Source organism: Vulpes vulpes, chromosome 3, assembly GCF_048418805.1.
Source record: "Vulpes vulpes isolate BD-2025 chromosome 3, VulVul3, whole genome shotgun sequence".
Taxonomy (NCBI): Eukaryota; Metazoa; Chordata; class Mammalia; order Carnivora; family Canidae; genus Vulpes; species Vulpes vulpes.
Window position 1 is genome coordinate 96974532 of NC_132782.1, and position 14879 is coordinate 96989410.

The 14879-nt window shown below is 50.3% G+C and overlaps 1 protein-coding gene across 1 annotated transcript; it reads right to left on the bottom strand.

Annotated features, from left to right (window-relative positions):
* Positions 1-9517: 9517 nt before the first annotated feature.
* Positions 9518-13700, bottom strand: CHP2 (calcineurin like EF-hand protein 2). Its single transcript, XM_072753677.1, has 7 exons — positions 13587-13700; positions 13275-13347; positions 13108-13188; positions 12878-13008; positions 12662-12723; positions 11379-11501; positions 9518-11197 (listed from the first exon to the last, which is right to left on the bottom strand). Exons 1-7 carry the CDS (start codon positions 13651-13653, stop codon positions 11144-11146), a joined length of 591 nt encoding a protein of 196 aa, XP_072609778.1. The 5' UTR covers positions 13654-13700; the 3' UTR covers positions 9518-11143.
* Positions 13701-14879: the final 1179 nt, after the last annotated feature.

The following is a 14879-nucleotide window of genomic DNA, read 5'->3' on the forward strand; positions in this document are numbered from 1 at the left end:
AATACTAATATGTAACTACTTAACATAACTATGTTTTAATAATTTGTGTCTCATGGCAGCACGCCTCGTGGCCCTGCGGATACGTGTCTTGTTCTGCAGTGTTTGGATGAACAGCCCCCGGGGAAGCCCCTGCTGCTAGCCTCGGACCGCCCTCCAACCTTGTTTCTTTCTTTCTTTTTCTTTCTTTCTTATTTTTATTTATTCATTCATGATAGACAGAGAGAGGCAGAGACACAGGCAGAGGGAGAAGCAGGCTCCAGGCAGGGAGCCCGACTCGGAACTCGATCCCGGGTCTCCAGGATCCGACCCTGTGCTGAAGGCAAATGCTAAACCGCTGAGCCACCCAGGGACCCCCTCCAACCTTGTTTCCAGTTGCAAACATCGAGCCACGTCGCCGGCCACCCTCTGCCTGCCTGGACCAGCCAACACCCTCCTTTGAGCTGAGCTCCTTATTACCGAGGGATCATCCCTGAGCTCCCAGACTCATCAGCATCACGACACGAGGCGGAGGCTGCCTCCACCGCCTGGTCGACCTGCACCCGCGGGCGCCCTGCACCCTACTTGCCCCTGGGCTTCTGTTCCCATGCCGGGCCGGGGTGGCTCTGCAGGGCGCAGGCCCCAGTTCCAGAGCTGGTGACCGTAGGCCCAAGGGTCTCTTGATGATGCAAACCCCGTCCCTGGGCACAGGAGCCTTCCCAGGATAAGGGGTAAAGCCCTGGACCCCAGGGACCTGCCCTGGTTCCGGAGATGAACTGAAAGCAGGTGCTTTGGGATCTGCGCTCCCGGGTTCTGCTGTCGCACACCCCCAGCTCCGTGACTTCCTGGGTGAGGAGGAGCCACTCGCCAAGGAGATGGTGACCCCCTGAATCACCTCCACCGGGTGGCTGGCTCCCAGGGTGGACTCAAGCACCCTGGAGCCGACTAGGAGCCTCTGAAGCCCAGCAGTCTTTGAGGGGCCCCTCTGGCAGCCTTTTAATGAGCCTGGAGCCCTCTCCCCAGCTGGGCACCCAAGGGAAGCAAAGCTTTTTGCAGGAGAAATAAATCGTTTCATGATAAATGTGAATTGCTAAGGTAAGGCCCATCTTAAAATCCATTTTTTTTTTTTCTTTTTCAGGTTTTTTTTTTTTTTTTTAATTCCAGTTAGTTAACACACAGTGTAGTATTAGTTTCAGGTGTAGAATTTAGTGATTCCATACAACACCCAGGGCCCATCACAGTAAGTGCCTTCCTTAATGCCCATCATCCATCTAGCCCATCTCCTTGCCTGCCTCCCAAAATTCCTTTTTTAAAAAGTCTACTTCTGGGGCTCCTGGGTGGCTCAGTTGGTTAAGCAGTGGTCTCTTGATTTCCACTCGGGTCATGGTCGTTGGATCCCAGCATAGAGCCACCTTGGGCTTTGTGCTCAGCAGGGAGTGGCTTGAGGACTCTCCCTCTCCCCCTCTACACCTCCCCCAGCTCTCTCTCTCTGTCTCAAATAAATAAATTTTTTTTCAAATAAATATTTTTAAAAATCCTTTAAAAATAGATGCCTGAGTGGCTCAGTGGTTGAGTGTCTTTGGCTCAGGGTGTGATCCCGAGGTCCTGGGATCGAGTCCCACATCAGGCTCCCCGCAGGGAGTCTGCTTCTCCCTCTGCCTATGCCTCTGCCTCTCTCTGTATGTCTCTTATGAATAAATAAATGCATAAATAATCTTTTCAAAAAATCCTTAAAAAGTCACCTTCTCTTCCCTGTAAGATTCTGCATCCATACCTGTAGCCATGCATGGCAAGTAAAAGATGACCATAATTTTTTTCATACTTCTCTGCTCCAGAGAAGGAGTCTGTATTCCCTCCTCTTGTAGGCTCTCTGACTGTTCTTTCTTGACACGTTTTGGCAGAAGTAATGTGGCAGAGTCAGGCCTGGGCTTTCCCACTTCTTATCTGTTGGGACACTGCCTGTGGGAGCTCTGACCTGTCAGGGGAGGAGTCTTCATGTTGTCACCTGGAGAGTCCAGCCTTCAAGGTATCCCTACCAAGGTCTCAGACCTTTAAGTAAAGTCAAATCAGCCCCTACAGGCCATCTGCCAGCTTAATACCACAGAATAGCCTCAGTCAACACCACACGCAGCAGAAGAGTTGCCCAGCTGAACCCTGCCCGATTCCCTGATCCACAAAATCACTGGTTATAATAAAATGGTGGTTGCGTTAAGCTGCTGAGTTGAGGGTGATTTGCTGACACGGCAGCAGAGAACCAGAGTATCACGTGATAGGCAGTGGCTCCATGTGAAAGGAATAAACTTTCCTGCCCCATCAACCTCAGGTTAGAACGTGGTTTCCTTCGGCCACTGGTTTCCAAGTAGGCAAGTCGTATAGCAGATCAACGCCAAAACTTATTCAGGTGTCCTGTAGCTGCTTTGCTTCTACCATGAGAATGGCATGTCCCTGACAGGGCTTCCCCTTCAGCCCGGGCCCTGCAGCGTGTGGCCATGTGGAGCAGAGGTCTAACAACGTAGAACATAAGCAACAGATAGACTCTTGATGTTATGAGCCATCCAGGGGGTGTTCACTACCACAGTCACACTTAGAGTCTAACTCACTGCATGGCTGGTGTTTCACTCCTTTTACATTATTAGGATGATGAATTATTACATTCACTCCTTTTCTCATTATTAGGAAAACCCACTTCCCATGATAGAGTCTGAAAATGTCAGATATTCACTTCTCCAGCCTCCCTTACAGCTAGAGGTATTCTTGTGCTGACCACTCACAAGTGAAAGGTAGTCTATGAGGGGAGTATACTTCCGGGAAGGATTGTCCTCAATGACCAGGAGAAGGACATGAAAGGGGTTATCTCTAACTGCCTTTGCCATCCACTCAGACACCTGTTCTAGACACTGCCTCTGTGAGGATGTGATGGCTACAGCCACAGCAGCCATCTTGTAATCATGAGGCAACAAACTGGGGAATTAAAAACCAATGTACTGAAGAATGGAAGGATAAGAGATCTTGGATTCTTGATAAAATTGTTGAACCACTCAACAATCTAGGACGGCCTACCATGAGAAACATCTTATAATGTGAGATAATTGTCTTAATTGTTTAAGGCACTGTTAGTTGGAAATTCTGTTATTTGTAGCCAAAAAAAAAAAAAAAATCCCACTTATATATAGTTATTCGTCAAACATGCACCTGCATTCTGATTTTCCTTTAGGGAATCAACACACTACAACACAGACATGCGCTGCAATTGGTCCAAGTGAGATCACAATCTCCAGTTCCTGAAGTGAGCACGTGACCCAGCCTGGATATTCATAGTGGCCCATCCACCTGGGTACAGTGAGTAAACTGAGGCTCCCTTCCGGGACATTGGGCCCAACTGTCGAGAAAAAGAGGCTCTCAGAGATTCCTGGATGGCTCAGGGACTTAGCACCTGCCTTAGCCCAGGGAGTGATCCTGGAGTCCCAGGATTGAGTCCCACATCGGGTTCCCTGTATGGAGCCTGCTTCTCCCTCTGCCTGTGTCTCTGCCTCTCTCTCTCTCTCTCTCTCTCTCTATCTATCTATCTATCTATCTATCTCTCATGAATAAATAAATAAAATCTTTAAAAAAAAAAGAGAGACTGTCTTTTCATTGGGATTACTGCTTAGGAATTAAGCCAACACAGAGGAAAGCAGAGTTAAGAAGTGGAAAGATTAATTTCTGATCATATTATTGAGCATTTGAGACTCTCCTTTGTCTGGTCTACCTTTGGACTTTTCCTTCGGTTATATGAACCAATAAATTCCTATTCCTTCATAAACCAGTTAACAATGGGAAGAATCCTGACTGGTACAGATCAGGGTCCTAGTTTACAGATGAGGCCAAAGGGCCTCTGGTGAAGTAAAGCAGGTTGGTGGGGTTGGGATGGGGGGGAGCGTTGGTGGTGAGGGAGGGCAGCAAGTTACGGGAAGGACAAGATGTGACAACTTCACTAGGTGGCTGCTATCATCTGTTTCACAGATAATAGAAGCTAAGGCCTTGAAGGGCAAAGCAACTTAGCCAAGATCATTCAGTGAGTAATTAACTAGAAGGGTGCAGATTTGATCTCAGGCCTAATAAAACTCCAAAACTCAAGTCATTTCTACTGAGCCACACTGATTTGTAGGGTAGGTCTCTGACCAGAAACCAAGCCCGTATATTGCCTCTCAGACATCAAGAGAGTTTTATTGTTGTTGGCTGGGCGAGGCTGAGGACAACCCAGAGCTTCCTTGTATTTGAGAGCCATGTTCAGGATTCTTTTTTTTTTTTTTAAGATTTTATTTATTTATTCATGAGACATAGAGAGAGAGAGGCAGAGACACAGGCAGAGGGAGAAGCAGGTTCCCTGCGGGGAGCCCGATCCCGGGACCTTGAGATCACGACCTGAGATGCAGATACACAACTATTGAGCCACCCAGGCATCCCCCCCAGGATTCTTTTCTTAACTGTTTTCCTGATCAGTTACAAAGAGGCGATGGTAGCCATCATCAGATCTATCCAACACCACTAGCTCATTCTTTCTGTTTGCTTCCCTCCTCGGGGCTCCCTACACACTGTCTCAGTTTCAGTTACCATGGCAAGGAAAGGGGCTCACTCAGAAACTTCCATCTTTTCTTCAGGATATGTAGATGGTTATGCACATGGGTCCAGAAGATTCCAGGTCGGCTACACCCCTTCAAAGCATCCCTGGTGGCCCAAGTGGGACAGCTCCAGTGCCTGCCCCACACCCCTCTGGGAGACCCTTCTCAAGTGAGGCTTCCAAGCACAAGCTAGAGCTGCCTCCAGCCCCTCCCTGAAGAGTCTGCCAGCAGAAAGCTATTGCTTGTCACCTCTCCAGCTCTATAATGAGTTATCTGTCATAAAGCCCTGCTACATTTCCCTGGACCTGACCTAGCGAGTGGACTCCGTTTCCGTGGCCAACCTCTACCAAACCCAATCTGAGCAGCAGCCAGGGTGTCTAGCTCACTGATGACTGCCTCCAAACTGTCCCCACAGGAGGCAAGCTCTTCCCAGGACTTCTTTGTCATACGGTCCTTAGCTGGGGGTCCCCACAGTGGGGGGAACACACAACCCATGTACGCAGGATGATTTCTGGAAGTAACCTCTCAGCTTTAAATAACATCCTTGAATCACATGGTGAAAAGGTCATTTCTTTCTCAGTCCTCCTTCCATCCTTCAGATCACCAAAGAGAAGCTCTGTTTGGTGCAGATTTGTTTTTACAACTCTCCAACAATTGCTAATCTCCCTTTTGACACTTTGGGGCGGGGTCTTTGTATGTATTGCTGCTTTTGTACAGTTATTTATGGTAATTGGGGCTGTTTTTTTTCTATTAAATTCTATTTATTTCTATTTTTATAGAAATTTTATTTTTTTATTTCTATTAGATTCTATTTATTTATTCCTAAGAGACACAGAGAGAGAGGCAGAGACATAGGCAGAGGGAGAAGCGGGGTCCCTGTGGGGAGCACAATGTGGGACTCGATCCCAGGACCCCAGGATCATGACCTGAGCCCAAGGCCCTCAACCACTGAGCCACCCAGGTGCCCCTTGGGGCTGATTCCTAATGTACAGTAGTGATATTCAGTTTCCTTTATAAGCTCAAATGTATCCACTTTAAGTGAATCTGTTTGTAAGCAAATAATAAGTGGATAAGACACAGAGCCGAGGTACTGTGGCAAAAAGACTGAGGATGGTAACAAATCACTTAAATTCAGCAACTGCTGCTCATAGCACAGGGGCTCCCCACAGGTGTCACCAGGTTCCCCCCACACACTTCAGCAAACGTATCCCCAGGCAACGGTGCCAGAGTTGATATCCAGAGAGTGAGGTACACACAGCTTGTGCTCCCCTGGGCAGCCTGATGCCCCTCCTTCCTGTATGACAAAAGTCTTCAACCTCCTGAGTTTAGGCTGGATCAGGGGGCTTTCATACTAAGAGAGGGGGCCAGTTTACTCCTCCATCCACCAGAATAAGGAGTAGAGTGTTGGGGAACCCCTGGTACTGGAAGCACTGACCATTGGCACAGAGCAGGTGTGGGCAGGAATGGTCGGAAGGCCTTCTCGAAAGCCTGTGGGCCAGGGGAGTGCTCAGTGTTTTTTAATGGATGTTGGAGAACTTCTCATAGAGACCCGTCAGTCACTAGGAGTCTGGCCAGAAGCTTTAAGTGTTTCTAAAAGTTTGGTCCTTCAACCTCCAACATAAAAATCACGTACTAAGGGACGCCTGGGTGGCTCAGCAATTGAGCGTCTGCCTTCAGCTCAGGGTGTGATCTCACAGTCCTGGGATCGAGTCCCACATCGGGCTCCCTGCATGGAGCCTGCTTCTCCCTCTGCCTCTGCCTCTCCCTCTCTGTGTCTCTCATGAATGAATAAATAAAATCTTTTTTTAAAAAATCACGTACTAAAAATATAGATTTCCCTTAGACTCAGGAGTCCTCAAAGGGGACCAAAGAATCAAAACTTTTTTTTTTTTTTAAAGTAATCTCTATGCCCAACATGGGGCTTGAATTCACAACCTGGAGACCAAGAGTCACCTGCTGTACTTGAGAGAGGCAGCCAAGCATTCTTTTTTTTTTTTTTTAATTTAAGGTCTAAACTTTAATCAGATATATATATCATCAGGAAAATTTGAGGAACTATAATGGAAAAAAGACCAACTATAAAGAAAGACACCTCTCCCTCCCTCTCTCTCTCTCTTGCTCTCTGCCTGTCTCCCCTCTATTTCTATCCATACAGTTGGTCCTCGAACAGCATGGGTTTGAACTGCGTGGGTCCATTTACATGTGGATTTTTTTTTTACAGTATAGTAGTGTAAATGTACTTTCTCTTCCTTATGATTTTCTTAACATTTTATTTTTTTAAGATTTGATTTATTTATTCATGAGATACACAGAGAGAAAGGCAGAGGGAGAAGCAGGCTCCCTGCAGGGAGCCTAATGTGGGACTCGATCCCAGGACCCTGGGATCACTTCCTGAGCCAAAGGAAGATGTTCAACCACTGAGCCACCCAGGCGCCCCAATAACATTTTCTTTTCTACAGCTTACTTTATTGTAAAAATGCAGTATAGAGTACATATAACATACAAATATGCATGATCCGACTGTTTAGGTTATCAGTTAGGCTTCTGGTCAACAGGAGGCTATGAGTTAAGTTTGGGAGGAGGTGTCAAAAGTTACACAGGAGGAACACCTGGGTGGCTCAGTAGTTGAGCGTCTGCCTTTGGCTCAGGGCGTGATCCTGGGGTCCTAGGATAAAGTTGCACATCGGGCTCCCTGCATGGAGCCTGCTTCTCCCTCTGCCTGTGTCTCTGCCTCTCCCTCTGTGTCTCTCATGAATAAATAAATTGAATCTTAAAAAAAAGTTACATGTGGATATTCGACTGTGTAAGGTCAATACACTGAACCCCTGTGTCATTCAAGGGTCAATTGCATACAAATCTTCTCCCACAGTGCCTGGAAAAAAATTGCCCCTCAGTGAGGTTTATACCCCCCTTCCTCTGCTTCTCATCTTTAATCCAGGGTCAAAGACTAAACAGACATCCCTCAATAGGAAAGCCTTTGTTTATGTGGCCATCTTCTAACAAAAATTGCAAAACTCCCAATGGAGTCAAATATTCTCATTGCCACCCCCCTTCCCTTCAACTTTGAGACTCATCTGTCAGAATCATACTGCTATCAAAGCATCAGGTTGAAATGGGGTTGATCTGCCACCCCAGGCAATTCCACACTCTGAGAGCCCCCAAAAGGGTGTAGTCTCTACATGACTTCCAAATGCCTGGAGCCATGAAATCATCTGACACAGTCCTTCCTCAAAGGGTCCCCTCTGAGTGCCCACAACCGCAGTGTGAACATGTGTTCCGGACCCTCTGGTACATCTTCAGGTAGGCTTCCTCAGAAATGTCCTGAGATGAAGATCAGAGAGCCAATTGCTTATCTGTGAAGTGATTCAGGAAGCAGTGGTAGGAGAGTGGGGATGAGATGGGGGGGTGGGGAGGTGCAGTGCAGGGTGCTTTAATAAGCAGCCCCGTGCTGTGAATAACCGGGGTGGGATGGGGGTTGCTCAGACCTGCTGGAGATTTCAAGAGGTAAGAAAACATGCCTCTAACTTGTCCAAACTGAGGGGTCAATAAACTGGGTATTTGTCTAGCAATCTCCATCTGTCATCCCAATGGCCATTGACTCCCCAACACTTCAACTTGTCCTTCACATAAGCTAAGTACATGCCTATGCCAGGCAAAGCTCGTGGATAGAGTATCATCTGTGCTTGTAGAAAGAAGCCATTGGGGTTCCTAAAAAATTTTAAAAACAGAGCTGCCATCTGATCTAGCAATCCCACTTTTGGGTATCTATCCGAAGGAAATGAAATCACCATCTTAAAGAGATATCTGGGCTCCCGTGTTCACTGCAGGATTATTCACAACCCAAATGTCCATTGGCATTAGATGAATGAATAAAGAAAATGTGGTATATGCATATATTGGAATATTAGTCAGTCTTAAAAAAGAAGAAGGAAACTCTACCATTTGTTACAACGTGAATGGGCCTGGGAGACGTTATGCTAAGCAAAACACTTCAGTCACAGAAAGACAAATACTGCGTGAGTACTGCGTGACTCTTATGTGATGCACCTAAAAGAGTCAAATCCATGGAAGTAGACAATAGAATGGTCTTTAGCAAGGGGAAGGGAGAGAGCATAAAAGAAGCTCTTGTTCAACGGGGATAAAGTCACAGTTATCCAAGATGAGTATGTTGCAGAGATCTGCACAGCACTGTGCCCATAGTCAACAATTTGATGTTGTACACTTAACATTTGTTAAGCCAGGGGTGCCTGAGTGGCTCAGTCGGTTAGGCGTCTGCCTTCGGCTCAGGTCATGATCTTGAAGTCCTGGGATCGAGCCCTGAATCAGTCTCCCTGCTGAGTTGGATGTCTTGTTTCTCCCTTGCCCTCTGCCTCTCCCCACTTGTGCTCTCTCTCTCAAATAAATAAATAAAATCTTAACAAAAATTTGTTGGGTGCCGGGTGGCCCAGTTGATTAAATGTCTCCCTTCGGCTGGGGTCATGATCTCGAATCCTGGAATCAAGTCCTGCATGGGGCTCCTTGCTCAACAGAGAGTCTGCTTCTTCCTCTACCCCTTCCTCCCCCGCTCATGCACACACTCGCTTTCACTCTCTCTCTCAAATAAATATAGTCTTTAAAAAAAATTCGTGGGATCCCTGGGTGGCGCAGCGGTTTGGCGCCTGCCTTTGGCCCAGGGCACGATCCTGGAGACCTGGGATTGAATCCCACGTCAGGCTCCTGGTGCATGGAGCCTGCTTCTCTCTCGGCCTATGTCTCTCTCTCTCTCTCTCTCTCTCTCTCTCTGTATGACTATCATAAATAAATAATAAAAAAAAATAAAAAAAAATAAAAAATAAAAAAAATTCGTTAAGTCAGTAGATCTCATGTTAAGCGTTCTAACCACACACACACACACACACACACACACACACACACACAAATATCAAAGTGATACGAGGACATTTTTGGAGATGATAAATATTTATTACCTTGGTTGTGGTGATGGGAACATGAGTATATACCTATGTCCAAACTCATCAAATTATACACATCAATTCTGTGCAGTTTTCTGTACACCAATTACAATACAATAAAGCTGGGCTAAAATAGAAGCCACTGACACATATAGTGATGATGAATGCCGAGCAGGTGGTGTGCTGCTAAATGTTTAATGACGGGCTCTCCTAAGCAGAACAGCCTTGGCCTATTGCATTTGCCAATGTCCATGGTGTAAATGCTCCCACCACAGCTGATTCAAGCTACCAATGTGACATCACTGAAAACATAGATGGAAGCCCTCGGTGCAGCTGACTCCCATGTGTTGAGAGCAGACAACTCCCGCACAGCCCAGAGAGAAGATACAGGCAGGGCACCACAGCATCTCCTATTGGTAGAGCCAAAGCATTTTGCTATAGACCTAGGATCTCACAACTTCATGTGACTTTTACCCTCTATTCTGTGATAGATCAATGCTTGAGCATCTTATGATAAAAGAAATGGAACTATTCACAAATCTTTGAATAGTTTCCTACCCTAGGAACAGATGTCTTTATTTATTAGTTTTAGATCATCTGTCTCCACCTGCCCATCCCTATCACACTGGCATGCACCCACAGGATCAGTGAAAACCCATTTAAAAAGTCAGACTTCAAGAATTCCTCCAGTTGGTCAACTTCACAGTAATGGATATCTCTTGTTTTGCCTGACTGGCATCATTCCCCCTTCTTCTGATAATGACACTTCATTTTCCTGTCAACAGCTACTCCTTACCCCACCGTGAGTCCTCAGGCTTTATTTCTTGGCTTTAACAGTTAGCACATGACACAGGCCAGGTCAATGAGAGCAACGAGGCCTCCTGGAGCTAGGGACAAGAACCAACACAGGCTCTTCGCTTGGAATTACTGAAAGAAGGTACTTCCTTCCTTTTAAAAAAAATGTTTATTTATTTATTCACGAGAGACACAGAGAGGCAGAGACACAGGCAGAGGGAGAAGCAGGATCCATGCAGGGTGCCCGACGTGGGACTCGATCCCGGGTCTTCAGGATCAGGCCCCGGGCTGAAGGCGGCGCTAAACCGCTGAGCCACCTGGGCAGCCCAGGTAATCCCTTCCCATTGGATTACTAGGATATAAACCGAGAGCTGCTGGTGGCCATCCACCATGAGGAAAGAGCCCTCCTCCCAACACACACACACACACACACACACACAGTCGATTGAGAAATTAATAACTGAGTCCTTTGAATTTAACTGTGCCTGAAGACACTTCCAGGCTTTTCCTATATTCTGAAGATACTTTCAAACTTTTTAATTACATGAGCCCATAAAAATCCCCTTTTCACTTAAGTCACTGTAAATTGGGTTTTCAGTTGCTTGCAACCAGAAGATTGCTGGCTGATTTATGAATCTGAGATCAAATAAGCTAGACTTTATTTAGTACACACCCTTCCAGCTTTCTCTCCTTGGCCCTAAATAGAGTTTAGCATAGACACACGAATACAGTTTTGGGGGCCCTGCCTCTGTAAGGGCTGAAGATAAATTCCACGCTGAGCTGGTGGTCTGTGTAAGCTAGCCAACGGCACAAAGAGGGTCACTTCAGGATCCGGATGCTCATTTTCTGCTCGATGTCCATCTTCTCTAATGACTGGCAGGGGCAGATGGGTGGTAGTCAAGAGCTCAATCCTCTAGGCTTCCCACCTCCTCTCCCATCCCCAAAGCCCCACCTTTCCTTAGCGATCCCCATCCCTCTGCTCAAATTCCTTTCCCATGTCCATCTGTCCTAGGGACTCCTGAAGTTAACTCCCCAGGCCTCAGAGCATTCTGACCTTGGTGAACTCCAGGAAGGACACAGCCCCGTCCCCATCTTCATCCGCTTCCTGCACCGTGCGGTCGGCGATGCTCTCCAACTGCTCTTCTGTCACCTGCACCCCAACCATCAGCCGGAGGACCTGGGAGGTGTACAGGGGACAGCCATAAAGAGGAGACACTCGCCCCATCCCCCAAACCTTGCCCACATCATCCTAAATGTTATTACCTCTTTAGTAATCTATCTCTCAACCGTTTTTTTCACTTTCTACCATATCCTAATAATTTCCCCTACTGCTTCTCCATTCAAACCCCCACCTGTCTATCTCATGTTCACCTCAACAGTATGCCCAAACTCATTACCCAAACCTAAGTCTTACAACCCAACCTCCCTCCATTCTCCACCCCATTCCCCTCCTCATCCTCCCACTATTCCCAATTCCACACACCCCCCCCCCACTTTCATCAAATCTATCACAGAGTTTCTGAATCTCAACACTGTTGACATTTGGGGCCAGGTAACTCCTTGTTGGGGGGGAATGGGGGCTATCGTGTGTATTGAAAGATGTTTAGCAGCGTTTTTGACTTCTACCTACTAGATGCCAGCAGTACTGCCCACTCCACTCCCTCAGTTGTGGCAACCAAATGTGTCTCTAGATATTGCCAACTCATTCAGGAGGTAAAATCATCTCCAGTTAAGAACCACTGGTCTAGGGATCCCTGGGTGGCTCAGTGGTTTAGCGCCTGCCTGCGGCCCAGGGCGTGATCCTGTAGTCCCAGGATCAAATCCCATATCGGACTCCTTGCATGGAGCCTGCTTCTCCTTCTGCCTGTGTCTCTGCTTCTCTCCCTCTCTCTGTGTCTCTCATGAATAAATAAATAAAAATCTTAAAAAAAAAAAAAAAAAAAAAGAACCACTAGTCTATTTCCAACCTCTGTTCCCCATCCATTTCCCAACTAAACCCCACCCAATGCTGGATTCCCACTTAATACCCCAGTGACCTGGGCAGCCCCAGTGGCTTAGCAGTTTGGTGCCACCTTCAGCCCAGGGTGTGATCCTGGAGACCCAGGATCAAACCCCACGTCAGGCTCCCTGCATGGAGCCTGCTTCTCCCTCTGCCTGTTTCTCTCTCTCTCTCTCTCTCTCTGTGTGTGTGTATCTCTAATAAATAAATAAATAATCTTAAAAAAATACCCCAGTGACCTGCACCTCCATTGCCCACCCATCCCATCCCCCCGCAACCCTTCCCTTCAACAACCCATTTGTCAGATATCACATCTCTTGTTCTTGCATCCTTCCAACCTGTAGCATCTCGTGCCTGGAGATCTTTCCATCTCTATCCAGGTCATAGAGCTGAAATGCAACTGGAAGAGAATAGAGAGGGCGGGGAGGAGGAGGGAAAGCTGAGTCTTCCCTCGTTCTTTTCCAGCAGGTCACCCTGGAGGCTTGGGGGAGGTCATCTACAGGCTCGCTAAGAGGTGCGGTACATCGCTTGGGGAGGGGTCCCCACGAACTCACAGCGAAGTTTGTTCATTCGGCTGTTGAGGGGCTCAGGTTCCTTGGGGTCTCGCATGCTCGAGTCGTCCTCATCGACAGGTCGAAAGTGAGCCAGGACTCTGACAAAGCCTGGGAAATCCACTCGCAGATTCCTGGGGACAATGGAGCAGAGGTGACCTTGGCCCTCCGTCTGCCTCTCCCCCAACTCCCCCCCGAGCCCTCCCCCACCACACCCCCCAGCGAGACCTCACCCGTCGGGGAAGAAGCTGTCTATGATGCGGTCTCCCAGGGGGTTCACGGCCAGCGCCCCGATCTGCTGCAGATCCACGCGGCTGTCAAGTCAAAGTTCAGAGGGAGGAGGGTTAGGGGGGCCCGGGTCAGAGAGGCAGGCGGCAGGTCCTGGGGCCGGGTCCCTCACCTCAGGTAGCCCTTCTTGTTCCTGTCCAGTGCCCGAAACCGGTGGTAGAGGCGGAGCAGACTGGCCTGCGAGACTGCGGGACGCAAGGCGGAGGGTGACCCGGCCGCGGGCGCTCCCCCTCCCCCGTCCCCCCTTCCCCGGGGTCCCCCCCCCGACCCGGGGCCGCGCGGCTGGGCTGCGGGGGGTGTCGACGCGCTCCCGCGGGGCCCGAGGCACCGAGGCCGCCCCCCGTGCCCCGCCCCCCTCCGCGGCCCCGCGGGGACCCCCGCTGCGGACGGCCCCCCCCCGGCTCCCAGCCCCGCGGCCGCTCACAGCCGGTCTCCCGCCGGATGCTGTCCGCGTCGGGAATGCGCGCCGCGTGGGAGCCGCGGGAGCCCATGGCTGCGCCGCCTGAGCCGCCCGGCCCCGCGCCCGCGCCCGCGCCCCGGCCCGGCCCCGCCCCCCGCCCCCCGCCCCCCGCCCCCCGCTCCCGGGCGCGGCCGCCCGCTGGCCCCGGGGCCGAAGGCCGCAGGCCTGGCGCGGAGCCAGGCTCGGGAACCCCTGCGTGCCTCGCCTCCCACCCGCGACCCGGGCGAGCAGAGAACAATGCCAGGGTGGCGGGGTCAGAGGGGCGGCGCGGACAGCGGGGCGTTCCATCCCGAGCCCGAGCCCGAGCCTGCCGCGAGGTCGCCGCCCGCCCCGCGAGGTCCCCGCCCGCCCCCCGAGGTCGCCGCCCGCCCCGCGAGGTCCCCGCCCGCCCCGCGAGGTCCCCGCCCGCCCCCCGAGGTCGCCGCCCGCCCCCCGAGGTCGCCGCCTTCCCCGCCTTCTCCGCGCTCTCACGCCTCGGGACACCCAGCCGCGGCCCCGCTCGCCGCTCCCGGGCAGGGCGCCTGGGTCCCGCCGACCTTGTCACCCAGGGACACAATCCACGGCCCCCGCGCAGGGGCCCCGGGTGGCGGGGAGGGGAGCTGGACGGACCCACTCGTCCCCATCCCCCGGGGGCCCAGCCTGGGGCCCCTTCCTCAGGCCGCAGGAGCAGAAGAAGAGGCATTGAAGGACCCCCCAGGAGGGTCGGGAGCCGTACGGGGGAGGCTGGGGTGGCCCGAAGGGCCCCTGGATGTGGAAGGATGTGGATGCAACCCCCAGCTACGCGGTTAACCCTGGACAAGTCTGTAGGACTTGCTTTCATCTCTTTTGTTCCTTCCACGTAGCCTAATTGTTGACGGCCCACTGAGCCCGTGCTAAAATGCAGGAGATTAACGAGAAATCCAGTTGCCAGCTTCCGAGAAATCAAAAGTTCAGCCGCCACCAGTTCCTGCCTGGCACACGGAGCTACACCCGGGGAACACGTGCCGTGTGTAAATGCGGCATCGCGGCCTGTCCCCTGGCCACAGTCTCCACCCAGCTCAGTTCCCTTCCTTCTGTGCCCCGTGGGACCTCTGGTAGAAGCTCAAGTTGCAATGCCTTGAACCTCAGGCCAGCCCTGAGCAAGCACCACAGGAACCCCAGTCTGAGAGGGGGTTACAAACATCACTGTGACCAAGCTTAAGATGGTAATAGTGGCAACAGCAGGGCCTCTCGTTTCACGCTCACCATGCACCAACCACTTTTGTGAAACACAATGTG